This window comes from Astatotilapia calliptera, chromosome 14 (assembly GCF_964374335.1).
Source record: "Astatotilapia calliptera chromosome 14, fAstCal68.1, whole genome shotgun sequence".
Taxonomy (NCBI): Eukaryota; Metazoa; Chordata; class Actinopteri; order Cichliformes; family Cichlidae; genus Astatotilapia; species Astatotilapia calliptera.
Window position 1 is genome coordinate 19731095 of NC_137435.1, and position 27217 is coordinate 19758311.

The 27217-nt window shown below is 41.0% G+C and overlaps 1 protein-coding gene across 2 annotated transcripts in view; it reads right to left on the minus strand.

The window, feature by feature from the left end:
* Positions 1-2439: 2439 nt before the first annotated feature.
* LOC113035866 (lissencephaly-1 homolog) overlaps positions 2440-27217 on the minus strand; it is a 35516-nt gene continuing 10738 nt past the window's right edge. For both annotated transcript variants that reach the window (XM_026191670.2, XM_026191672.2), the window contains exons 3-11: positions 16877-16961; positions 12962-13036; positions 12494-12700; positions 7830-7998; positions 6407-6509; positions 6041-6269; positions 4238-4339; positions 3960-4116; positions 2440-2965 (exon numbers count right to left, since the gene is read on the minus strand). In XM_026191670.2, the coding sequence (XP_026047455.1) occupies positions 2892-2965; positions 3960-4116; positions 4238-4339; positions 6041-6269; positions 6407-6509; positions 7830-7998; positions 12494-12700; positions 12962-13036; positions 16877-16961 (1201 nt within the window). In that variant the 3' untranslated portion in view covers positions 2440-2891. The remainder of the gene's footprint in view (positions 2966-3959; positions 4117-4237; positions 4340-6040; positions 6270-6406; positions 6510-7829; positions 7999-12493; positions 12701-12961; positions 13037-16876; positions 16962-27217) is intronic.

The following is a 27217-nucleotide window of genomic DNA, read 5'->3' on the forward strand; positions in this document are numbered from 1 at the left end:
TTGAAGTAAAATCAAGGAGGGGCATAAGTTTTCTTTACATTTTGTGGTCTGGCATGTCAGAGTGATCCTGAGGAGACTTTTCAAAAAGGCTGGTTGCAGCATCTGGACCCCCAAGGAGGCTGCTTTCTCAAGATAAACCCGATTGTACAGACAAATGTCTCCATTTTTGGCTTCAGCTAGAACATTTAACACGTTGGCATCTCTGTTAGCCAAACTGTACTACAAAAATGTACTCTCTTCATCCAAAGCCTCTGACGAAATGTTCTGTATGGAGAAAAAACAGCTTATAGGGAGAAAAAAAAAGTAAGGGGGCAGAGGGGCACTGCACCAAAAGGGAGACATCAGTAATATTTCCTGAAAGAGAGGGTTTCTCCTTTGGGACATCCTAGTCTGCCACAATCCCATTACATGTACAGAAGGAGGAGGCTGTCAAACCTCCCTCGAATAGCATCACACAACAAAACCAGCTGTCCTACAACCAGAGATCAGAGCTGTCCGAACCCGGATCAGTTTGGGGAAAGAACAATTACTCGATTTCTCTGTGATTCCAACAGCGTGGCACCATTATCATTAACGCTGAAGAGGAAGAAGGCAAATAAGCACTCATTCACCAATTTTTTTTAAGTCAATCATTCACCAAATCATTTAAAACGTCACGTTCCGACAGCTCCGCCTCTGGGCGCAGGCTTACATGCAGCGGTGCTACATCACCAGGTCACATTTAGGCTCACAGTGGCCACTAGCAAGAGCTTGAGCAGCAGATCACCACATCCAGTTACACACAGGAAGAGAGGAAAAACTTGGCAAAGAAGCTAAGATAAGAAGATCGGTTAAAGCAGTGGAATTCTTTATTAGCCAAGAGATGCACTGGAATGACACGGCTAATCGGAAATTATAAGTGTTTTGTTTTTAAATTTAATTTAAACGCTTCATCAACATCATTGTTGTCTTTGATCACCAGTGAATGAACAAAGCTTCAGTGAAAAAAACAAAACAAAAAAAACAGGGATGTGCAAGATTAACGAATCACCTTGGCAGCTACAGCTAGACGCAAGATGTTTCATTTATTTTTCATTATGTTTGTGTCCTATGAGGGAAGTGGAATGGTTGTCTCTTCAGCATTTAATCCAAAAATCAGAACTTTTGAGGAAACCCACTCAGGAGAGATTTGTCTGTGGAGACCCTCGGGTGTTAGTGTTGTCTTTCTCTGTACCCTTTAAGATGAGTTTTGACACCTCTGCATATATCAATAAAGACGTGGTTTGACAATCAGAATAGTTTCAGGGTTTTTCTAAGGATAGCTGCAGATACAAACCCAGTCATTTTGTTGTAAAGCAGGTCTGAAATATGACAAACTGCTCAGTTCAGGAAAGCGTTTCCAGGGTAAAGAGCTAAAGTATAAACCGTCCAGACGAGACGACCTCCGCAGTTATCCGGCATTTCCTCACTAATCCTCATTCCCGGCTAGGGTTATCAGTTTACGGCGACAGTAAAAAAAAAATTGCCAGGCTTCTTAATTGATAACAAGCTAAATTTACATTTATTTTCACAGAAAACTGGCTTCTTTGTATTATTTCAGTACTCAAAACCGATTTCTTTATGCACAAGGTATAACTCAAAAATTACAGACCCTTGCACATGCCAGATATGGAACCTGGGGGGCGCTCAATTTGACTCCTTGTCGTGTATTAGCCAGTTCACTGTGTTATTTTTTTTAAGCCTTCAGAGGGCGAAGCGGGATAACTGAGCATCTTCAGACTTTCCTTTGGTGCTCCAAACCCCCCCGCCACATCCAACCAGGTCAGGAGGCGAGAGACGTGGCTACGAGATCCGGCCGGGTCTGACTGAGGAGGTGAAGGGAAAACGTCTCCTAAAAAGGGAGGCGTGCCCGAGATCTTTACTCAGATTAAACGGGTGTAATCCCCAAAGTCTGCTCAGCGACCAGGGCGCTCACTGACGGCGAAACTCGCTCGCTACATCAGGCTTCTTGTTTTAAAAAAACAAAAGAAGAAAAAACAAGCTTAGTGTAGCTACTCGCAAAGCCACGCATTTTAAAAATGGGATCATTTATCTAAAGCCCAGCAGCAATTCATGTGCCGCCGTGACAATGAGTACAAAGCCGTTTTCAAGCCCCCGAGGTCCAAGGACACAGTTTGAAACATTCGTATATACAGCCATTAAAATATTACCTAGATCCACATGAAGAGAAATGGTATGCACACTTGAGAAGTGATGTTATAAAGCTACAGATTATTTCAATAACAAAGCCCCACATATACGTTTCTCCTGCCTCGTCTCTTAAACGTTTCACCGAGCTAGGCACCGACAGACTACGACAGTGAAGGAGAGAAATAACAGAGAGAGAGAGAGGGGGGGGAAAAAAGAAAAATCCTAAATAAAAAAAATTGACAAAAATAAATCTTACACATAAAGACACTGTCATTTCTTAAATTATCGGTTTTTAGTGCCCTACGTTTCACACCCAGTCAAAAACATCCGCCTTCGGTTGGTCGGTGGAGGCTCCGCGAGCCCCGTTGTTAAACCTATGGTACTTCTAGACAACGTCATGTAAATTTACAGTATACAATTTTGGATTACCATGCAAGAATACTTTTGTGTAACATTTAATAGCTCGATCTACATCCAGGAATAATTTACACAGAAGGACAAAAAAAATAAAATAAAAATTACTGGACCAGAGAGAGCGCGATGGGTAAATAACCATGGCGGTGAGTGCGACAGAAGGGGACCGAGATGTGCGGAGGTGGAGGGGAAGGAGGGAGGAGATGGTTCGGGTTTAAGGTGAGGGAGGGAGGTGAAAGGGTAAGTGGGATGGCAGGAGGAGCGCCTGGGTGGTCAGGGGTTGTGGTCCAATCCTCTCAAGGTCCAAATCAACGACACTCCCAAACTTTTACCGTTTGATCTACGCTCCCGGTGACCACATAAGGAGCGGCCTTGTGGAAATCTGTGGAGCAAAAGAGAAAAAACACAAAACAGAGTTACCATCAAATTGACTACAGTGACATTGGCAACATTTTTGCCCCTGTGGGCCAGCAGGCCAGTATATATCCAACACCTGTTATGTGTTTATTTCACGTCCTTGGCTCGGATCAAGCATGTGTTTTCAATGTTTGTGGACAAGAATGGAGCTGTAAGGCTCTGAGGAACAAGCAAAGCTTTGGGGCATTTCACTTATTGTTGGTTTTGGCATTGCTTCCCCCCCTCTTTTAAATGACGTAGACCTGACATGAATCTGACGATATTTCAGGGGCGTGGCTGGTTAGCAGCCCGCAAAATCTCATTTGTTCTGGGAACATTTATTAATGTTCCCGTCACTGAATAGAAAGTGAGTCATCACTGAAAATAAAACCACCCTTCAGACATCTGGGAACATGAACACAGTGAAAAAGACTGCAGAGTTAATATCAGGTTTTAAAATAAGAAAGCTTTGGGGAAGAGCTCGTGGTGTTGTATGACAGACCTCTACAGAAAAAGGGGGGAAAATGAAGTTTCTTTTTCTCTGCCGATTTCAAACAAAAAGTGCTTCTGTTGCTTTTTTCAGACTGCACCAGAACTCATCACATCAATAGCTCACAGCGATCCTCTCCGGTTGAAGCAGGATTTAAGAGGACTGGGTTTCAAACGGCTTGCCAAGGAAAAGTTGGCTCAAGAGCTCCTCAGGAGAGTTAACCAAGCCTTGATCTGCTGAAAAGCTGCAGATACTGGGGAGCGGGGAGAGAGGGGGGAATAAAAAATAAATTAAAAAAAATCCTGCAGCGATTGTCTACGTTTTAAACCCCAGCTGCGAGCGAGCCTGGTAAAGAAGCTCGGCTTCTTCACCGCAACTGTAAAGCAAATACCCTGGAGCATGTATTCACACCCCGCGAGGGAGAACTTCGGGAGAAAACATCAACAAACAATACCTTTTTTTTTTTTTGGGGGGGGGGGGGGGGCCTTACCCAGAGAGGTAACAAAGTGTTCGTGGGCACTCAGGGTTTTCATGCATCGCTTGTTCTTGTAGTCCCAGATCCTTAAGGTCTTGTCATCTGCACAGGTCACAATGAACTTGCCTCCGGGGTGGAAGAGGATCCCACGCACCCAGTTGTCATGGCCAACCTGCATGAGATACAGCAACACACATCTCATCTGATTCCTGAAGAAATATATCTTCACTTAAAGCATTTTCCCCCAAAAATATGGACACGGCACACACAAAAACTTCAAAAATGCTCCTCACCAGCGTCATAAGGCACATGCCAGTGCTGACATCCCACATCTTGATGGTTTTGTCTCTGGAGCCGGAGAGCAGGAAGGGGCCGGGCTTCCCACTCTTCTTGGACTGGTCGGGCAGAAGGGGAGGGGATTGAAATATTAGCTTTGTGTATAGTTCATTGTTTGTACTTTATGCGGAGTATCATACTGTACCCACTGTACCAGAACACAGAGAGCAGCCTAAATTAAACACCTCTGAGCGTTTGTGTTATACGTTTGCTGGCAACTAGTCTGAGAGCACATGTGCAAACATCTGTATAACAACAGCTGTCTCTCAGCCTGCAGATTCACCCAATTCCAACAACTACGTTGGCTTGTTTAAAAAAAACAAACAAACAAACCAAAAAAACCACAACTATTTAAAGAGTACTAAAAGTCAGCTTTTGTGAACACAGGTTAGATTGGGACGACTGCTGCGAGGGAGCATGTGTGTTTAGATTTGCGAGGCTACAATCAGACACACTGAAGATCATGAGGCAGGAGGACGGGCTGATTTTGTGTGTGTGACTGGCAGCACATGGCTGTATAGCGATGGCCGCCTCGTGGCTCAATCTCCTCGCCATCATCAGTCAAAGTCTTATTTGGTTTTGATATGTTTGAAGCTACAAATATTTTTCACTAGTGATGGTTACTTATCACACATAAACTGATCTCACAGTTTGTATACAATCCTGTTAACGATTAGGTTCACGTTATGATTCAACAGCTTTTAGATGCACCCGGAGCAGAAATAACTTGAAGTAATCGTTTTCTGTTTGACTTTATGAGTCTCACAAATTGCCATGGAGGAATTCTGGTCTTCTCTTCTTTACAATGTTCCTTCAGTTCATTGAGGTTTGCTCACCGGTTTATGCACAGCACTTCAATCCGGTCTGGACTTTAATTATTGCAACGCCTTGATTATTTTCTTTTGCAACCATCCAACCTTGGGCCCTTTGTCCTGTTGCATGACCTGGTTTTAGCCAAGCCTTTATCTGTCATTCAGATTGCTTCACATCTGACTCTGGAATACTTTGGTATACAGAGGTCGTCTATATAACAAGTAGCTGCAAAACAACCTCAAATCACCACCCCTCCATTAATTCTAATGGAAACAGTAAGGCAGTACTGAGTTTTTCGTTTTTTTTAAAAAAAAAATACAGTTGTACCAAACTAATGCCTCCAAATATAATACATATAGATCCCAATCCCAATATATAGATCTGACCTCAGGTTTAAAATCAGGAAAAGAGGGAAAAACATATTGAACTGCAAATTCAAGTAATATTCACACCAAACAAGAAGTGATATTGTCTCACAGTATCTATGCAAAGAGGTGAACTGAGGCAAATTTGCATTAGTGAGAGTTAAAAATACTTAAAATTCAGGAAAAAATTCACACTGGGCTTCAGACTCTCGACTACGACTGTCGACTCTGCTGGTACGACCAACGCTCAGAAATGGAGGAAAAGCTTACGGCTGCTTTTTGTGGCCGGATACAGGTGTTAGAGTCAACTTCCATTTTATGTAAAGATAGGATGAACAAAAAAAATAAAGGAAAGCAATCCATGATGAGATATCACTGTGTCTTGATTCCAGTCACCTCCCACAAATGTTTACTTCTCTCACTGGCTGCTAGAAGGAAAGATTTCTGGGTTCTCAAACAGTGACTGTACTCATACAAGGCGAAACTGCACATTTGATGAGAACAAACCAACACATACACCAAAACCTGTGTGGACCTCGAGGAGTTTGGGAGAAATGAGACGTATCCGAGCAGATCTTTTACCTCCGAGCCTGTGGCGTCGAGGATGGTAGAGTAGGCACTCTCTGGTGCCCAGGAGATGCACTCCACCACATGTTCGTGCTCCCGCAGCTCAGCCTTGCATTCTTTGGAGGCCACTACCCACACGCGGACTGTCTGGTCGTTGGAGCAGCTGGCGATCAGCGTGCCGTCCTGGTTGGGTCGTACCATACGGACCCACTCCCTGTGGCCTGTGAAGGTCTTCACGCAGTAGCTAATGGACAAAAAAAACATGAGCAGTTAGAAAGCTATCAGCGTGGCTGAAAATAGTTAAAACCCAACATCAAGCTTAAGTAAAAATAAATAACACACAATGGTTTAAAGAACAGCTTAAAGGTGTCTATTGCATACCCAGTTGCCACCTCCCACATTTTCATGGTTTTATCCCTGGAGGCAGAAATAATGTGATCTCCGTTGGGCATGATGGCTACAGACGAAACATTGTGGTCGTGTCCTGGAACACAGAAAAACAAACACAACAACAACAAAGATTCAGCAAGACCCAGAACCTCTGAAAACAGGCCCAACAGCACAAGCCCACATAACATCTAAGTCTGCTGTGAAATGTAATTTAATGATTTCAGACTGCAACACATGATCCTTTTAGTCTTTCTGCTTGCAATCTGACCACCAGAATGAAAATTTAGAAACATAAATGTATTTATTTATTTAAAAACACATGCTTAGCACCAAACAAAGCCCAAACACTGTTATAATTCACCAAAAAAAAGCTGACAAGCAAGAAAGCCAACATGCTGGAGCTTTGGCACTCATTTTTGTTAGACAGAGAATAAGAGACGCGTAATTACCTAAAGGCTGGGCCATATTTAAGCTGCTAAATAGATGAAGACAACAGTAAGCATACTCTAAAAGGCCTGTGTGTGTGTGTGTACGTGTGTGTGTGTACTTGCACATGCCACCAGGCTACAATAATGGGTGGCAACTACACAGAAAAGTGCTATCTAGCGCTGAAGAGGGTAATTAAGCTGCTGTCCAAATCGGCACTAATCTACTTCACCAGTTGGCCTCTCTCTCCCCCTCTCTTTGTGCGTGTGTGTTTCCACCAAGATATTTAAAATTTAAAATCGGAGGAGTGGATTAAAAAGGAGGAAAGGTTGAGTGAATTAAAAGAGGACAGAGATGGTAGTAAAAAAGAAGGAGGGGGAAAATGGTGGCTAACAGAAGTAAACAGCAGGCTCAGATTAATAAAGCCATTTCCGTTGGTGAGTTCTGTGCAGCGAACCCAGCTCGTCTGTTTATAGATGTGTGCTAGCAGCTCACTCTCATTTACATCAAAAAGAAGACCGGCAACCGGTGAAATCTGTTGCTCACTTGCACAAAAACGCAGGATTTGCAACTCCAGCATAAATTTAAGAATGCTTGAGTGGGTTTAGTCTGCTCACCAGGAAGGGCTTACACCCCCATCAAAAATAAATATTCTTTTATGTCTACTTCACAGACAGCCATCAGTGGCCACTTCAGATTCAAGGTTTGAAGATGAAAAGCATTGGTAAGGTGGTCCATTAACGAGCAGGGCCAGAGGACACATTTAAAATTATTTTTTAGGTTAAGAAGAGCTGAATCCAGAGCTAACTGTACTCCCGGCTTGGGTTGGTGCCAGTTGATGCACATCAAATGTGATAACAAGCAGCACGTGTAGCACCTGAGCACTGGAACCACACGGTGCGGAAACCATAACAAAGGGGATATAAAACGGCAGCAGCTGTGATTAAGGTCCACTAGAGAAAAGAAACCGACAGCTTCATCTTCTTACCACGCATGGTCCTGATGCACTCAAAGCCTTGGAAGTCCCACAGCTTGATGGTCATGTCTGCGGAGCAGGACGCGAGCAGTTTGCCTGTGTGGTCAAAGGAGATGTCCTGCACTGAATCTGTGTGGCCCTTCAGCGTGCGTTCAAAGTCTCCTGTTTCATAGTCCCACACCTGATGGACAAAGCAAATCACTTTGTCAGCATTAAGTTTGTATACCGCTGATACACTTCATTTCATCACACACCCAAACGTTGCATCGTCTGTAGCTCTGTGTTGTTGAAATTACAGTTACAACAATAAGACGCACTGATGGCAGAAGTCAAAGGAAGCACATACTGAATGCATTTTAGAGCTTGTGGCACCTTAGAGCTGCTCATCAGGGTCACAGTTTGGCCAGAAAAAAGCTAACACGTTACTGTGCCGAGTCTGAGTGTTGCAGACGGAGCACAGTATAGAAAAGTCTACTTTTCTAGCCTGAAAGCTGCTGCGTCTCTAGCTTTAAAGCAGACAGACGGTTTGTCACGAAGGGATAAACCCTTCTTGGTTCCTCTCCTGGGGTGGGGGAATTTTGGGGCAGACGGTGATGGGAGACCCCTACCATCACCTCCCCCATCCTCGTAGTTTCCTTTGCCCTCTTCCCATGAGGAAGCTACAGATGGCTGGGGGAGGTTGTCCTGGATGAATTCAGTGGTTCTCTCTCCCTCTTTTGTTGGATGTACACATTTCACACTCACACATATAACAGTACTCAGGAGCAGAGGCTAAAGCACAGCTATCCATTAACCTGTAACTCTACACTGAAAGACCGATGATTCAGACTGGCACTGATTAATAGCCTCCATTCTTTCAGTGAAAATATCGTAGATTTTTTTTAAATATCAAAGGCCGCTAATAATGTGAAGACTCTGTCCATGTGCTATTTGTGAGGAAAGCAATGAGAAAGCTCACACTTCAGTTGTTTAAATTACCCTGACATCCTGGTGGCGTACCTGAGCACACACAGAAGCATGATTTGCACGCTGTACACACATGAAAGGGTGTTATAGTTGCAAATTAAGAGAGATTTCTTACGAGCACAGCAGAAAAGGTGTCAGAGAACGTTCTGAGACGTTCCTCAGAGTGCTGTTTTTTATTTTTTTATTTTTTTTTATTTAAACCACCGTGATCATATTCAGGTGTAAAAACCCTTTTAAAAATTTTGAGTAGATTTAGTCGTTTTACAGCCCTCAGTTAACTCCTATTTTCATGTATTTTTTTCCCAAACACATAATATTTTCATGTTATGGGTTTGGTTTCTTTGTTTGTTTGTTTTTATTTAATTTTTTACAATTTTTGCCATGCAGAGATGTTACTTAAAATAAAGGGCAAACAGGATTTGAAACAGAAAAAAAAACAACAAAACAGCTTACATCCCATGAAAAGATACAAGTACAGGGGGTTTCTAACAATGTACAACCCAAGTCAAAACTCTGATTCCTGGCTGGTTAGAGCCTACCAATAACATTTCCTGAGGTGGTCTTATGATCTGTCACAACGGCTGCAGATATTGGATTATAAAAGTACCTACACAGTGAAAAGTTACCTCCGGTCAGAACTTCCTGCATATAAAACATTTTGAGGCCCACCAAAGAAGTTTTTGCCTCTCACCAAACATGTGATGGAATTATTTAACCTTTTTTCCCCTCTATTCCCCTCCGGTATAATGGAATTAAATTTAATCAAGACGTGAGAGGTAAGGAAACACAGCTCTAAAGGGCTTAATGTGTGTGTGCAGTCTGACCTCCAAAAGCCCTCCCACCATTTACTGGCCCATAGCCAGCTTTTGTTATTGTACCATTAGCTTGGTAGTTTATGGTACAAAGTTTCAACTTGCCAGTAACATCAAGCAAAGTTACTGTTAATAACTTCAATAAATGGCATTAGAAAACATTTTAAAAACAGTCTCATTAAGAAACACTGATTTACTTAATTGCATTTATTCAAGCTTTGAATAAATTTTTACCTACTATACATTTTGTCATCATCCATTTTATTTTACTGAGTGTTCAGTGCTGCTTTGGGGATTAATAAACTAAAATATCATTTAAAAAATAAACTACAAAAGCAGAAAGATATTGAGCAGTCAGCACAAATGAAAATGAAGCTGCTTACTCCAACGATGAGCAGGCTAGTCAGCATTTTAAACAGTCAGTACCAGCTCTGTTTGCCCATTGAGCTGTTATAGTACAGTACAGAGCTGGAGAGGTATTTGCTGGTGCATGAAGATCACAAACCACACAAGGTAACATATGCATTTGAAATCAAGGCTGCATGTTAAAATACTACGAGGTTAGGAATACCTGCTTTTATCAAAATGATGGTTAGTACATCAAGAGCAAAATTCTGATGAAGCTGGTTTCCTCTATAAATGAAAAGGTTTCTGAATCAGTTTCTATAGAGGAAGTTAACTTCTTCGAGTAGCAGCAAACAGAAATGTGACTACAGTTAATGACCACAAAAAGGTTTACTGCTTTCTTTGTGGAGATTAAACAAATAAGACAAGGTGTTAATTAGTGAGCTTTTGAGGTGCTGTGAGGCAGATTAATCTCAGGAGAGAGCGCTACCCCACACTCCACCCCACCTCACCCAGGGTCCTCATGCGAAACCAAGCTAACATCTACTGCCTCCCACATGTTAACAGACGGCCTGATTATGAGGTCAGGCAGCTGACAAGATTCTCAGTCTGGCCTTTTCTGAGTAAAGGGGTCCGTTCCTTGTTAAAAAAAAAAATAAATAAATTAAACACAACGGGTTTAGGAGATGAAAAGTAGGACAAATGGGGGATTCAAAGCAGGGTGCAGAGAGTGGAGGTGACAGGGAAAAGATTCGCCTGAAATCAGGGCTCAGTTTTAAGATTTGGGCCTGGGGCCTCCCTGCTCCTGAGGGAGGGACAGCTGATGGCATGGAGTCATGGTGGGGCAGCTAATGGTTTAAGTGGAAGATGAATGCGCCAGGATGCTGAGAGGAGGGGGTGCAGTGGGGGGAGCGAGTTGGAGGGCGGGGCTGGAAAAGGAAGAAGATGCCAAAACAGAGTGAGAGAGAATTCCCTGCTGCGTGGGTGTAGCCAAGGAGGAGATGTACAAATGTCTGTTATTGTCTTATGAATAAAATATACAGATAACAAACAGCTCAGCGGAGTATTGGCATTGTTCAGTGAAGCAGTGGAGAAACGCAGCTGCAAAAATAGCCCAGAGACAGAACACAGAGTTTATATAAAGGAGTCCACGAATAAATACAAGACACAGAGACAGATACTCGTATAATCCAGAGTATATCTAGCAAGGAGAGTCAAAGCAGTAAAGGGAAAGCTAAGGGAAGCATCATCCAAAGAAGAGAACAAAAGGTGTTTGAGTTAAAAATGCCACCAAGCAGGCTTTAAATTAAAAGACAAAAAAAAAAAAGAAGATAATTTTTAAATCTCTAATCAGGAGGAGGTTACTGCTGTAATACTCTAAAGTCAGGGTAGATTATACCACCAAGTCCAAGAATGCAGATTCTGTTCATGTGTATTTTGATCACTGGGCCAAATTACTTCTTCAGTCTCCATAAAAGCTTTTTTTTTTTTTTAATGTTTTGACAATGAAAAAATGTAAAAAGGCCACTCAATACATGAATGCCTCTTTTCACTGCCTACAATGCAAACATATCTTGTGAAAGGAAAATGCCATGTTTAAAAAAATTATTTGTTTTTGGACACCAAAACCGTTGAAATGAAAGAATTGAACCCATCCTCTACACTTTAAAGACAGCTTACATTAAGCACAAAGTGAAAGAGCAAAACTGGACCGATAAAACAAGGTTATAAAGCAATTTTTAAACACTGATTTATGCTGCATGCATCTTTACCTCTGATATGAGGAAGCTCCCAAATCAGACACACAAACCACTCATGGAGTCATTTTTTGGGTCTTTGAAGCCATGATATACATGCAATATTGCATTTGAACATTTCTCACAAGCGTAAATGCCTGTTTTAGTCCAAACATCATGAATTAAAACATTAGCATACTCAAATATTACCCATGCAGAGCGACAGCTGTGCCATCTGTGCATGCTGGGAATAGAAGGCATCAAACACTGAATAACTGGATTTGTAGAAATTCTTCTAAAAGATGTGACACTAAACAAAATGCACATTTTCTCAACAAAGTGCACATCCACTGCTGGGATACCCATACCAGTCTACTTAACACAACTGTCTTTATTACTCTCCTTTTAAACTAAATAATTAACAGAGCTTAAAAATCCAGCTCCACTAACACAGTTTGAGACCATTTCTTAAACTTTGATTAGTACGATGCTTGAATTTAGAGACAAATATACTGAAGACAAAACTGTCAGTGTTTTTATCCCTGGAAAGCTTAAAATGTTCTGAACTCATCATAAGACTCACTGGGGCCACCATCAGCAGCTATGCTGAGCAGAACAACAAACATCAGTAGATCAGGGTTATTGGATCATGTGCAAAGGGAGAGCACAGTCCTGCAGGGCTCCATTAAAAACTTCAAAAGTTATTTAGACTGTTATGTGCAACCTGAGCCCCGAGACAAATTTGTCAGTGAAATCACCTACTGCAGATTTTATCTGGAAACTCTTGGCTCTTCGACTTGAAACCAGCAGGACTGACCTTTATTGTTGCGTCCTCAGAGGCTGACACCATGACGCTGAAGACGGGGTGGAAAATTACACGGGTGACCGGACTGCGGTGGCCACTCAGCGCATACTTTTCTGGTGGGCGTGGGATCCACTCTTTGGGGTCACGCTTCTGAGTAACGGGCCCACCCAGAGTGAGCTCATCTTTAGCTTCGTTTAGTTTGGATTCAAGCTCCATCACCTAGCCAGAGAGCACAGGGACAAAAGCTGGTGAAGCATATTGAAATGTGCATTTAGGAGATACGGGAGAAGGAACATGGATTCACGAGACTATTGTTTGTGTTTAAGTTAGTATTTTACATCAACAGTGGTGTCATTGCTTTGTTTGACAGACTTCATTTCAGTGTTAACAACTGCTTGAGCACCAATATCACGAACCTTTCACAAGACTACAATCCCCACAAGCTTTCTTTGAGGAGGGGAAAAAAAAAACCTCACAAACCTTCTTTTGTAATCTGATGACTGAGGTCCATTTTTTTTCCAAAAGGCCAGCGTACTTCTTATCCAGTTCTTCATTCTGGGGAGAAAAGTGTGAGGGGGGTATCAGAAAAACTGGCAAAGAAAGTCAAAATCGTGGGCTTAGCATAATCGGTGAGGAGCATGTTGTGTGTGTGCGCGTGTCAAGGGTGGGTAGGGGCATAGTGAGATCTGGCTATAGTTAGAAAAAAGAAAAAACAAAACAAACAACAACAAAAAAAACCCAAAAAGGTGTGTGTGTGTGTGTGTGTGTGTGGGGGGAATTATTTACACACCCTTCACAGGCCAAAACCAACTGCAGGACACTGCCAACCTACTGTATGACAAACACACACACACACGCGCACACACACACGCGCACACACACACGCGCACACACACACGCGCACACACACACGCGCACACACACCCCAAGTCCAAATCCTCCTCACACAAGCTAATCTCCTGCAGACAAGAAAGGCTTACAGCCTCACAGCCACACACCCGGTCCTGGAAGCAGTGGTAGAAGTTAACTTGTGGCAGACTGAAGCCTGATTCCACCTGCAGGCTTATTCCTCGAATTGGACTCTACCTTTTACGTAACTGGCTTCATGGCACAAACAGGCAACGGAGGAAACAAAACACTGTAGTGTCGCTACATATGCACCAAAGGTTAAATACCATATATGTAGAGGTTGACAGTCTCACAGAGCATGTCTTTAAAAATCTTTATTAGAAAGGCCAGCAGTGGTATGACTGAAATAGGCGGCTTGTGGCAGAGATGAGGTGCAGACCAACCAGGGATTTATTCACCACACACAACAAAATAAATTATGTTGGCCAAGTGGTGGCACGTGGTTCCAGCAGCACTCTTTGATGCTAATTACCAGCGTTTTATAGACTGCTACCAATTAACCCACAAGCCTTACCATTTTATAGGATTACATACAGCAATAAACAAACTTATCACAGCTTACCTAATAGCCTTATGAATTTTCTACAAATTACATCAAGTAAATGTTAAAAATACTATTTTCTGCAATAATTTTGTTTGAAAACATCAAACAATAAAACATGACACACCCCTTTGAGTGTATTCTCTTATACACATAGTGTCAAAGTTAGCTCTGTGCAAATACATCCTGTTTATCAAAGTAACGATGCATAGGGTCATTAAATGCCTTTAAAAAAATAATAACAATAAAAAAATAAAAAAATCACTCTCTCATGACCTTCAGTTACACTAGTCAAAGAAAATCAACAAATCTTTGCGATAAAAACTGAAATCGAGTAATATTTGACATAAACTAAGGATTAACTTAGAACTAAAAATAAGTGTGGACAAAGCTTCAAGTTACTGCAATACAACTAAAAATTTAACTCTTAAAATGAATGAAAATAACAGTGAAACAAAAACAAACAACAAGCAAACAGCATGCTTTAGTGCACGTTTAGAGAGACTGGGATGTCTGTGAGACATGAAGTGTTGTGTTTGTATTATTAATGTAAGAAGTTAGAAACAAGTATCATATCCGTGGAGAAAAAACCCCCAAACAAAACAAAACACCACCCGCATTCTAAAAATAAGAAAAACCCCAAACTAACAAAAAAAACCACACAAAACTAAACTGAAACAGGCAAACTTACTCTAGAAACTAAAGGGGGAAAAAACTAATCAAAATGCATAACCATAATAATAACCAAGCAGAGCATTTTATCTTTTTTTCTGAAATATTATTTAAAGTGTATTTAAGTATATGCTAAAGTAAATCTGAAGTGTTGCTTTGTGTTGCCTCGCTCTATAAACAATGCAACAGTTTTGGAGGACTCTATGCACATCCATGCCTTTAGGGCGCAAGTACCAAAGCATCAAAAACCCACACTGACAGACAGCCACGGGTGTCAGTGAGGGAGAAAATTAGCAGTGCGCTCCAATTTCACAGCCCCCTACTCAGGCGTGTCTGTTTCCAGACATCCTGGAGGTGTGGAGAGCTGCAGGTGATGTCGAAGCCTATATTTAACACGTTTCAGTGGCAAGAGGTGATTCCTCAGGGCTACAGGAGGTGTTAACAAGAAAGAGAGACAAAGACATGTACGGAGCCCTGTGAAGAAATCGAGCAGATCTATCTCAGATGGACTGAGTGGGGGAACCCAGTTTGGACAAGTCTGCAATCATCTAATCTGCCATCTGCCTGGACAACACGCACACACACACACACACACACACACACACACACACACACACACACACACACACACACACACACACACACACACACACACACACACACACACACTGAGTGCCAGACTTCACTTCTGCCTACCAGCCAATTGGCAGTGGCTAATAAAAAGGCGTGCACATGTTTATCTGTGCATGCAGGTATGTATACTTTCCTTCAAAAAGGCAAGAAAATACTGGAGCATGACCTACATTAATTATTCCTACCAGTGCACTCAGTCTGTCATGACATTAACTTTAAACTGCTTCTCAAACATCCACAAAGAGCCACACCGAGGAACACTTAATTCACCAATAAGAACAAAACCCAACCACACTTTAAACGCATTAAAAGAAAAAAGGTAACATACTTAACAGTCCTAAAAAAAACAATAAAATGTTGTTTTTTTTTTTTAAATGCTTCATCTGTTTAGCCGAGTCCCGTCAAGGTGTGTGTGGCCGATACCCAAAAGGCTGCACCAATCCCTCTGTGCCATTCATCCATTATTCACCCTGCTTCCAAAGGCCTGTCACGTGGAGATCAAGTGGGAGAATGACAGATGAAGACACAGAAGAGAGGGGAGTGTGGTGTCATGTGAAGGCAATGGAAAAGAAAAGGTGCCACAAGGCAGAAGAGCAAGAGTGAGATGAGAAACGCTCTCAGGTGAAGAGAGCTTTAAACAAATAAGCAATAACATGGCAAACACTACACAATAAGCTCTAAAGGGCACATATTTTATTTTAGGCTCCTTACTACACTCCGTATTATGTGGAAAAAAAGATGAATGAGTTTTAAATGACAACTAACACAGGTGACTGACTGGTGTTTATTGATTTAACCTACAATAAAATGACAATTACTCAAAGTCATACTTTTCTTGTGGTTCATGTTGCTAATTTTAAGTTACTGAACACCCCAGACTGAAGATGCTTGACCTTTTCAACACGCACCCCTAAATCCAGCCAAGCAGTGAAGTCCCACCTCTTCCACTGTGAGTGCTGGATTCACATTTCTTAATTACATTAGATGTTTGGTATTTTTGTCCCAATGCATACATTATAAATAAATAAAACAACATTACAATTCACACCTGTCTAAAACAATGTCAACATAAACTGAACTTTATGTCTGGTTTGTTTTATGCATTGCTCCTAATGCTATAGCTACACCAGAAAATTCACACTAAGCAAGAAGAGGAAAGGCACATCGAGGAAAAGAACATGACCCAGATGTTGTTTTTAGGGGCTGACACAAAAGAAAAAAAATGTAAGTGTAAGTGCGGCACCACTAACTCTCCACATTCCATCAGTGTCCAAAACACTCAATATAAGCAACATAAAAATAAGACTTCAGGGCCCAACATTTGTGATAGGTGTGCCTAATAAAATGGTGACAGAAGGAATTAATACATTCATATTTCATCAGAAAGGAGAACTATTAATGTTTTTTTTTCAAAGTATATATGTTAATATATATTAATTTAAATAAAAAAAGGCTTGCAGCACAAGCCACACCAATCAGACAGAGCATCCTGACCAGGAGCAGGTGCTCCAGGTCACACTCCTGAACATACTGACAAAAATGTTCATGATGGGAAATAAAGTGGAAATCAACACCTACTGTTTGTTTAAATTGGTCTGATTGGCTGTGTGGATGTATGTGTCTGTCCTTAATCTACTCACATTATCCAATTCCGCCTCCTTCTTGAAGGTGGAGTATGCTTCTTCATATCCATTGGAACGTAGATAATCGGCTATGGCTCGATTTCTGGAAAACAGACAAAGAGGAACCATAATTAGTCGTTCCTGATTAGCAGACAAGATAGTAGTTAAGCTGCCACCAGAAACGACGATGCAAGTAATGAAGCTGCATTCAACAGGGTGAAACAAAGACAGAAAAATCATCAGGTTCAGGAAACGTGCCAGACAAAGACACTTTATATGCTTTTCACACTCCCAGACTGTTATCATACTATATAATAATAAAAATGCTTACTTAACACTACCAATAGAAAAATACACACTCTCCTCACTCACTCTTACACTCACACACGCACACCCACCCCTCTCCACCCATCTGACAAAAATTGAGAACATATCTGTCTGGCTTCTATAATGAGCTCTTGTTGCTGTGGGCAAATAATGGGAATGGACGACTCCCCCGTCGTGTACATATAGGGAAAATGAAAGCCAGTGTACATCCCACCATCACCTACTTGCACAGAGAAGGAAAACAGAGAGAAATCATGGAGGTGGGAAGGAATAACCCCTGTGACCTCTACGAGCTTCTGGCTGTTGTTATTTTAAAAACAGTCGATCTCCTGAGTTTAAGAACCAAATCTGCAGATGTTCAAAGACACCAGATCTTTTGAGCAAGACGGCACAAAAGGTGGTGTGAGGATGGTGACAGCAGTGCACAACAGTCCTACTATTTCAAATATGTGAAGAGAGATGGCTAGATAGGAAAGACAATAGAGTAGTGAGGCAGAGCAGGGACAGAGGAAGCTACCTTCATTCTTCCTGTTTTTGTCTTCTAGGGAAACCCAAAGACCCCTGTGGGGCACACGGCAAACGTACACATGCACACACGCACGCACGTCTGGTTCATGACTGCAGCCTCAGCAGCAGTTCAATTTACCAAGAGTTATTAATGAGGTTCAAGTCAGTATCAAACAGTTCGCCTTTTTATTTTCCACCTAATTAGACTCTCAGGAGGGTGCACAACAAAAGTGGATTATATATTTAAATTCTTCCACTTGGTGATTTTGCAATTTCAATTATAATTTGAGCCTGAGCATAATTTAATGTTCTTGTGGCAACTACCAGTTTAACTGCGACAAAGCAATTTGATAATGTTTTAATCAGACCTTCATTTATTATCCAGTACAGCTCCACTTACAATGTGGACACTGCCATGCAGGTGTTTCATTGTGTTTTACTATTGAGGTGCTGTACAGACATTTGATTCACTACTGAATAAATAGTCACTGCTTGTCTGACCCATTCACCGAAGTTTCCCACATACTCATGTTTGGTTTGTGTGTGCACTTGTACTTGGTTGATGAGTGCATGACTACATGAATGTTCTTCACCTGGTGGAGGTGAAGAAGCCTCAGCCAAACTCTAAACCATCAGCAAGCCTGCTCTCTTCAGCATTAAACTGAAGCAGCTGAAGTTCCCAGACCATGTGACACCAACCTTCTTGAGGCCAGGTGTTTTACACACACAAGCTTCTTCCAAGCAGGTCCTTCTATTTAGCCTCACAGTTTCCCAAGAATATTGCATGGAAAAAGCAAACGAATGCATATGGCTGAAGTACTGAGAACTGACAAATCAGTGCCGGAGGAGCGGCTGGAGAATGTACTGTGAGCCCATAGAAGTGGGATGCTGATGTTTAGCTGCCTGCTCCCTTTGTAAGACCTAGACCTTTTTTGGCATCAGAGGTGCTGCAAAGGTGAAGGCCATCAAATCTGTACAAAGGGCCCCCAGGTGAATTTGAATCAAAAGGTCCAATGGTGGGTCAATGCTGCTGGGAAACAAGTCTGGGCCTGATTAATCCTGGCTGGGTCACCTTAGCAAGGGGAGACCAGAAACCCCCGATGATCTCAGGATAGAACAGCAATGTGTCCCACCACATCTATGAATGCATCTAGAAACCATCACTGCTAGACCTCAAATTCTAAAGACACAAATTTCCATTATACTGTGTTCAATAAGCCTGTCCATTTACAATGTTTGACTTTGCAAGCATAAATTAGAAGAACTGATCAGCTTCTATTGCTACAATTTTTTCAAGCATTTTTTCATTAATAGCATATGTTATATTTATATTAACTGAATTGCCCACCTAAACTCAATGAGCAACAAAAAAAAGCGCAAAGCTCATGATCAGGCAAGTGGCAAGGCAAGTTTATTTATTTAGCACCTTTCAAACACTGAAATCACTAAATGTGCTTTCTAAGATTTGGGGGGGGGGGGAGAGACCTTTCTTCAGGGTCAATTTGGATTTGTGTTTTCTTAAACCTTTTCCAGCTCCACCTTCAGTCTTATATCACCTACCTACCAAACCAAACAAAGACCAATATAAAACTGAACCGCCTTAAAAAGAAATGCAAATTTCTTTAAACTTATATACAATATTTTCTGGGTCCTCCTGCTCCCTTGGACACCATTTATGCCAGGAGATGCCAGACAAGCTGTCAGGCAGGCGCTGCTTTGAGGTGCCAATGTGACGGGGGTGTGGGGGGGTACAATCTGTCAGCCCAGCCTGTGCCCCCTGCACCCTCTCGGTCAGGGTTGAGCACAGAAACCCGCTTCTCTCTGCCCACCAGAATCCTTGTGACAACAGGCCCAGACCTTATTAAGGCTCAAGGTTAGCAGGAGGTTATCTACTCCTCTGACAGCCTGTTCAAAGCCTAGAAGACAACCAAAGGGAGGGGGGGAAGCACAAAGTCTTGAGTATATAAGCAGGTGAGGAGGAAAAGGAGCTGAGGCACAGAGGATGCCTTTGATATGGTGATTGATGTATCCATGATCTCTATCGCACCACAAGAAGGTGCAGAAGGTCACTTATTTATATGTAAACCATCTGGTGGAGCAGGACTGTGCATTTGACGTTCCACACAAATCTCTGGCAATTATGAAAAGACTTTTGTCTTTAGCAATGGTGCTCTCATTCAGACCTTTGTAGAGTGGAGTGGGTCTAAAGGAATTAGGTCTCCTGCATTTATAGCAAAGCATCACACTTTCCAAAAGGGTGCAGCTACATTAGTTGATCTTAAGACGAAAATAATGGAAATACAGACTTTCGTCAGCAAGACTAGTGAAATCAATTTAGCTGTTAACAAACACTTCAGTTTCAGATTATTCTTTAAAGTTTTACAAACACACAATATTTAAAATATTAATTTATTGTGTTAAATGATCATGATCAATATTGGAGCAGGATATCTCGGAAAAAAAAAAAAAAAAAGAATGACAAATAACTAAGAACAAACAGCTACACAGCCAGACGAATGAACAAAGGGAGGGATGACACACACACACCCACACACACACACACACACACACCCACACAATCAGAAGTGGTCAACAGAGAGCCACACTGCTCAAATCAGTCATTGACATAGGGGATGCAGAGCTGACGGCTGCCACTTCACACTGGATGTGCCAAATTAAAAAAAAAAAAAAAAGAAAAGAAACAAAACAAAACGAGTCTTTAACCATCTATAATCCTCATGACTGTGATGAAAAGAGAATGGGGGAGAGAGAAATAAAAATGGGGAGGTGTACAAATATCAACAGAAGGAGAACAGAGTTTCCATGGTTACAAGCAGCCCACAGCTAGATGACTCGATAAGGAGACAGTGAGAAAGAGGGCAGGGCGAGTAACGTGGCCAGCCAGGCCAGAGAGAAGTGAGGAACAAGAACAATAGATGGCCTGAAAGCCTGCACTGGAAGTCCCTGCTTCAGTGAGATCTCCGTGATGACATCAGGGGATGAAATACGAGATTAATCACTCAAACTATTCAGAAACTCTCACACCAGCATCTGCTTACAAGTGTTAGCAATCTAGTGTCATTAAGCAAAAGCCTACGCAAGCCTCACGTGGGTTATAATACTAGCATGCTTCATCAGACCTCTACGCTTTCTTAGGCGCTACAAACGCTTGATGGTCCCAGAAGAAAAGCCTGTGATGCAGAGAAGAAAAACAGGGATGAGAGGAGGAAGAGATGCATGACCTCATCCTTCTGAGAAGAGAGGGAGTCAGGCATCCAGCTCGTCTGCCAGTGACATCACTTCCTCGCAGTTCCCACTCCACTTTTGCTTCCTTTTAGAAATGAGAAGCACGAACACAGCCTCCCCTGAAGCTAAACTAAATCAAACAAATAAAGCAGATTGTTCAATTACCCAATATTTATTGCTCTCATTTAATATTTTTATTAAAGATTTATAACACCGCTGTCAGCATACTAACTAAATAATACTGCACAGAAAGATTGTCGCTCAGGTTTTAAATGAAAAATGCTGGTCTATGAGCCCAACATTAACTTCGCCATGCAGTACGCTGGACGTTAGCAGGACAGCCAAAACAATAACAAACCAACAGGAAAGAAAGAGCAGTTTGGGGGTATTTCCCAGCTCCTCTAGACAAACAACTTTTCTTTGTTTGCTAGCTTTTCACTTGACTGCAAACAGTAGTCAAATTACACAACGTGACTAAAGTCTCCTCACTTGTTTAGCTTCACTTGAGACATTATATCAAGGTTGTTGGTAAAGTGCAATGCTGGTTGGGAAGCTTTTATTATACCCATTAGCGCTACACATGATGTGAATGTGCAGGAAAAGGAGAAAGCAATATGACTGTAAAGTAGGGCAGGGCAATATGGCCAAAAATATTTATCACAATATATATTTTAAAATTTGCAATAATGATATAACTGATGATATAATTGACGCGAGACAAAATACTTTACAACTCCACAACTTTATTAGTGCAAAAAAACCCCCCCCAAAAAAAAAACCATCAGTGTATTTTCACTTAAACAAGCAGCTGTTTTTTTTATGTGCATTAAAGCTATACACAAATTTAACAGTGGAAATGCAAATTCCTTGCTGACAGTTTAACCAAAAGGCATTTCCAGTGGAAATGGGCCGACATCTCCTGAGCATAACCATGTATAATATCCACAAAACTTAAAAAGAGGTTTTACACACAATACGGTAATATTATGTTGAAGCACAGTACGTATTACTCCGCAAGGCTCCGCCTACGATAGCCGTAATGCTCCGACAATCCATCAAGCGGTGCGGGTTTGTAGCTTAGCAAAGTTCTGTTGTTAATTCTGGCTCCTGATTTTTCAGATCAGACTAATGTTCTTTAGATTATTAACTAGTTTAGTATGAAAAACTGAACGCAACACTCCATAAAGCACGTCATATATAAATGTGTGGCTATCATTTAATTTATTGACATGCCCAGTGATTACAGCAGAGCATAGAAATTAATCAGCCAACAAACACCCTCTTGTTAAGGCACAGATTAGAATACATTTAACCTACAATGCACCACACACTACACAGCAGCTCCATTAGCTACAGCTGGTTGAACAGGATGTTGCCCCCCTGCTGTATAACCACAAAAAACCCTCACAAAGGAATATTTCCATTTCTGTCTACGGGCCAGTTTGCATTTCAAGACTCCTGATAAATATTTAACAGACCACAGCTCAGGTCTACACTCTGAAAAATATCTTAGCATATTCAAAATTCACTTTACCCTGGATTTCATATTGCAATGTTATGTTCTTCAAAAGACAGCACAGCTCTTTGCTATGTGCATCTCAACTAACGCTGCATCTCAACTGGACTTTTTCTGGCATTCTGACTGCTACTAAAGGTGAAAGAGGCTGTGTCAGTGGTTGGTTTGTCTGATGATGATCACTGTGCAAACAGCAAAGACATTGGTTGCATCACCACACAGCACTGCCCTGTTTTTTATGATTAGTGTTTATATTAAACAATAAGGCTGCGGGCAATTAGCAACATGAAACAGAATTGCAGCAGTGGTCTAAATTTGCCTTTAATATTAAATGAGGTGATAACTTCTCAGTGAGAACTTTAACTAAATAAATAAATAACAAGATTGCATAACTTCCCAGCTAAATCTAGCTCTATGAAAATCGCTCTATTCCTCTTACTTGACTGATAAAGAGCTCTGGGCTTTGGTCGGCACCTTCAGGCAATCACCACCCTTGTTTTTCCAGAAGCAGGGCTTTGTCTGTCATAGAAAGCTTTTCAGACCACCTAAGGGTTTTTGTTTTAAACCAAGTAAACACAATAAGACATCTATCTATCAACATAAAAACAACAAGCACATATATAAATATAGAGCCTATATACAACATATTAATGGCTTCAACTTTAAAGAGGATAAAAAGGTCAAACAAAGAAGAGAAAACACTCCAATCGGGTAAACTCCCCCCTCTCCAAGTCTGCAGTGAGCAAATACCAGTAACACCGACATGCAGATGCAAAGATAAACAACTTGCACATGAAGATGTATGCACATGCATGAAATGTGCTCCCAAAAGTGATTTAGTTTATCACTTTCCATGTTGCCTTTAATACTTATATTCGATTCACACTAACTTGAACACTATATTAAAGACTGTTTGGCTATACCTCATTCTGTTCTGTAAAGGTCTACTTTTTCCTTCAACACACAGACAGGGGTAACCATTTCAAAGAAAGGACCAGTGTTGGGAACACTGCTCTGCAGGGTGTGACTGTGGGGCAACAGCACAACGTATATACGTCAAGGGATCAAACGCAAGTGAAAAACCCCAAAAAAGCCAATAAGGGCTTTGAGCTTTGTTTCATAACTACAATGAAGACAGTAGCTGAAAAAACATGATTCAACACAACTACTACTATTAGTACTTACAATTTCTTTAAAATAATAATCCATCCTCCCCAAACCTAAAATGGTAAGGCCTCTGAAAGTCAGGGAAACCCCAGAGAAAAGCCCCCAAAGGCAGAAATACCCCTTGACAGATTTCCATCTTTGTCATCACAAAGCCTCTGAGAAGGATGATGATCACAATGCAGTCAGCGTGAGTGTGAAACAGGTAGGGGAATGGTTTTTTTTGTGGGGATTATCATTTAAGCCATGAGAAAAATCCAAGGAGAAAAACCCCACTATACTGGAATTCAGAAAAGAAGAAGGTTCTAACATCATTCTATATTTATCTATTTATTTTAAGTAAATGTCGACTTTAGACATTGACTTTCCTTTGTGCGTTTCTGTGGGTGTGTAGAAGCAGATGGCTTTTAAGATCAAAAGCAGCATGGGTGTGGAAACCAGGTGTCTATGTTAAAATAAGAAAACAAAAGCAGGGTTTTTTTTTCTTCTATAATGGGTGTGGCATATACACATTTTCTGTCAAACAGCGATGGAGTTTTGTTGACTGAGCTGAAGCCAAAGTCAAACTTTCTTTAATCCAGTGAGGCTGTGCATAATTCATCCTTGGATAAACACAGAATAAAGCCAGACACAACATAGGTGACAGAGACACACATGGCACTTAGAGAGCCCTCCATTTAAATCTATGGGAGAATTCTGGTGGTAGAGGTCTTGAGCCACAAATCTGTCTTACTTAGGAATGTACCTTGGATTTGAATAATTATTATACTACTAATAAATATGATGCATTATGAAAACGCACTGAGAAAGGTCTGGCTGAAATGAAATACAAGTAATGAGGAAACCAGGGAGGGACTCTAAAGAAAATTAATGCTGACTCTCGACAGTAAAAGTCTAGGTAAACTAAACCACTGGAAACTCCAATGAGCAACCGATCGAGGTTTCAACCAACTGAAACTGTCTTAACTAGCTTAATTGATAAGAGATGATGGTCCACAAAACAAGGAGTGCTGTCATGCCAGCGCAAAAATCTGATTGACACACCCGTGCACCAAACTGTGTTCAGTTCCCTGAGAACCAAAAGAGAGGCTGGAGAACCTCCTGCTCACTACTACCACCACCATGGAGGGGAGAGGAAGAAAGAGAAAAATAAATAAATAAATAAATAAATAAATATCTGTCACGCTCAACACTTATCTACTAGCAAAATACAACTTCTCTGGACCCAACTTGGGGAGAACGAATGCAATAAGTTCAATTAATGAAAAAGGAAGGACCTTTGACTTATAAGCCACAAATCTGTACAGTAACACTTAAAACTGACAAAAAGTGCAAAGGCTAACTGATTTAAGCGACACGCAATCAATCTGAACCTCTCGTTTAGCTTGCACAGCTATGTTTAAATATGCACCCTCTAAATTATTCGTAGTCATGTGATGTTGCCCATTGGTTTGCGAGGCTCCATCTGAAACGCATACTGTGCATTTTGACTGTCACCAAACCAGACATGACAAGCACAGTGGTGGATATCAGAAGGTAAAAAGGTAACCTGCCGTGAACCCTATCACCTTACCTGCCTAGTAAATTAGTTGCCAAGCAGGAATGTTTCTGGAAACTAAATTACTCAACAATTAAACAACAGGATACAGATCAGACTGATTAATCAAAAAGTGACAACACACTGAAACATTGGTGACAACTAGCAAGGGCAGCAATATCAACTGGACTAGTCATGCACATCTTCAGCGGGGAATCTTTGAAAGGCCTATGACATCACCTACATAACTGGCTGATGTCATTGATTGTGTTGGTGCATTATGTGTTAACTGCTGTGTGGTCATTCGTGATGTGTGTGAATGTTAGAAAGTGCTTACATGTAGAAAAAAAAGTGCTTGAATGACAGGTGAATGAAATATGTTATATGAAAAAAGGCAATGATAAGAAAAGGGAATATCGCAATAGAATATGGGTAAAACGTGCATGCTTTCATACGCACATGGCGGAAAAAGCATGGCGGTGGCAGAGAATGAGAAGGGCGAAAGCGGATCGTTAAATAAAACAGATGAACCAGAATTGGTTTGTAAAAATGGTTCAACTTCAGTGATGTTGAACTGGTTTGGTTTTTGTCCGTCAGATACACATGAAAGCACAATTTGTGGTAGTGCATGCTAGCGGGCCGTCATTATTACAGTGTTTTTTGGAAAATAAGGTGTACTTAAAATCCTTTAATTTTCTGAAAAATCGACAGTGCCCCTTATAATCCGGTGCACCTTATGTATGAATTCTGGTTGTGCTTACTGACCTCAAACCGATTTTATGTGGTACACGGTGCTCAAAAATCTGTCAAAAAATGTTTTAGTACGACTAAGCTACAAACCCGTACCGCATGATGGATTGCCGGAGCATTACAGCTACTGTAGTCAGGAGCCTCGCGAAGTAATACGTACTGTGCTTCAACATAATATTACCGTATTGTGTGTGTATAACCACTTTTTAAGTTTTGTGGATATTATACAGGGTTATGCTCAGGAGATGTCGGCCCATTTCCACTGGAAATGCCTTTTGGTTAAACTGTCAGCAAAGAATTTGCATTTCCACTGTTAAAATTTTGTATAGCTTTAACCCACATAAAAAAAACAGCTGCTTGTTTAAGTTAAAAATACACTGATGGGGTTCTTTTGCACTAATAAAGTTGTGGAGTTGTAAAGTATTTTGTCTTGTGTCAATTATATCATCAGTTATATAGTTATCGGAAATTTTAAAATATATATCGTGATAAATATTTTTGGCTATGCATAAGTAGAATGGAAAAATCGCTGTATAAGAACCAGTCCATTTACCACAGTCTACAAAATAAAGACCATGTTTTATCAAAAAGTTTTACTCTCAAATGAGCCATTTTTAAAAATCACTACAACAGCGGATCATTTTAAAAGCTTTCCATAATCTAACAAAGCAATGTGCTTTCATAATTCCTTGTCTTTATTACAGAAAAGCAGCAGACTTGCTGCTGAACATTTACATTATATCCAAACTACTATATATTTTTTTTGTCCGTGGTTCAGCTTTTCAAAGTGAAGCCAAAACACAAGCAGGAGTCATTGGATGACTGAGTTTATTTGAATGAGGGTGAAAACTGGGACTTAGAGGACTAGTATCTTGACAGGTAAACATGATCTAAGTCCTGTTAATGATCAAACTGAGCCACGGTGAACTCTTTATACCACAGTTCTGACTGCCTGTGGCAGTTATCTCCATATCTTTGAATTTCATCTGTTATGTCACCACATTTATAGACAAGGGCATGGTGGAAAAAGAACAAAAAATAAAATCACATGCACCATCTTGTTGCCCAAGACATGGAGTTGTTTTTTTTTTTTTTTAATAAAGAAAAGAGTTCAAAAGCAAAGGCCCATTTGCACATAAGTGCCTCCGAGGTCTTTCAGGGGAGCAGATAGTTTGTGTTCTGTATCTATTTTTGCTACACGCTGCTGGGGATAAGTCTCCTGACCCTGGAAAGGAACACAAACGGGCTTTTCAGTGGCAGCAAAAAAAAAAAAAAAAAAGGAAAAAAAAAAAAGAAAAGACAAAGAAAATAA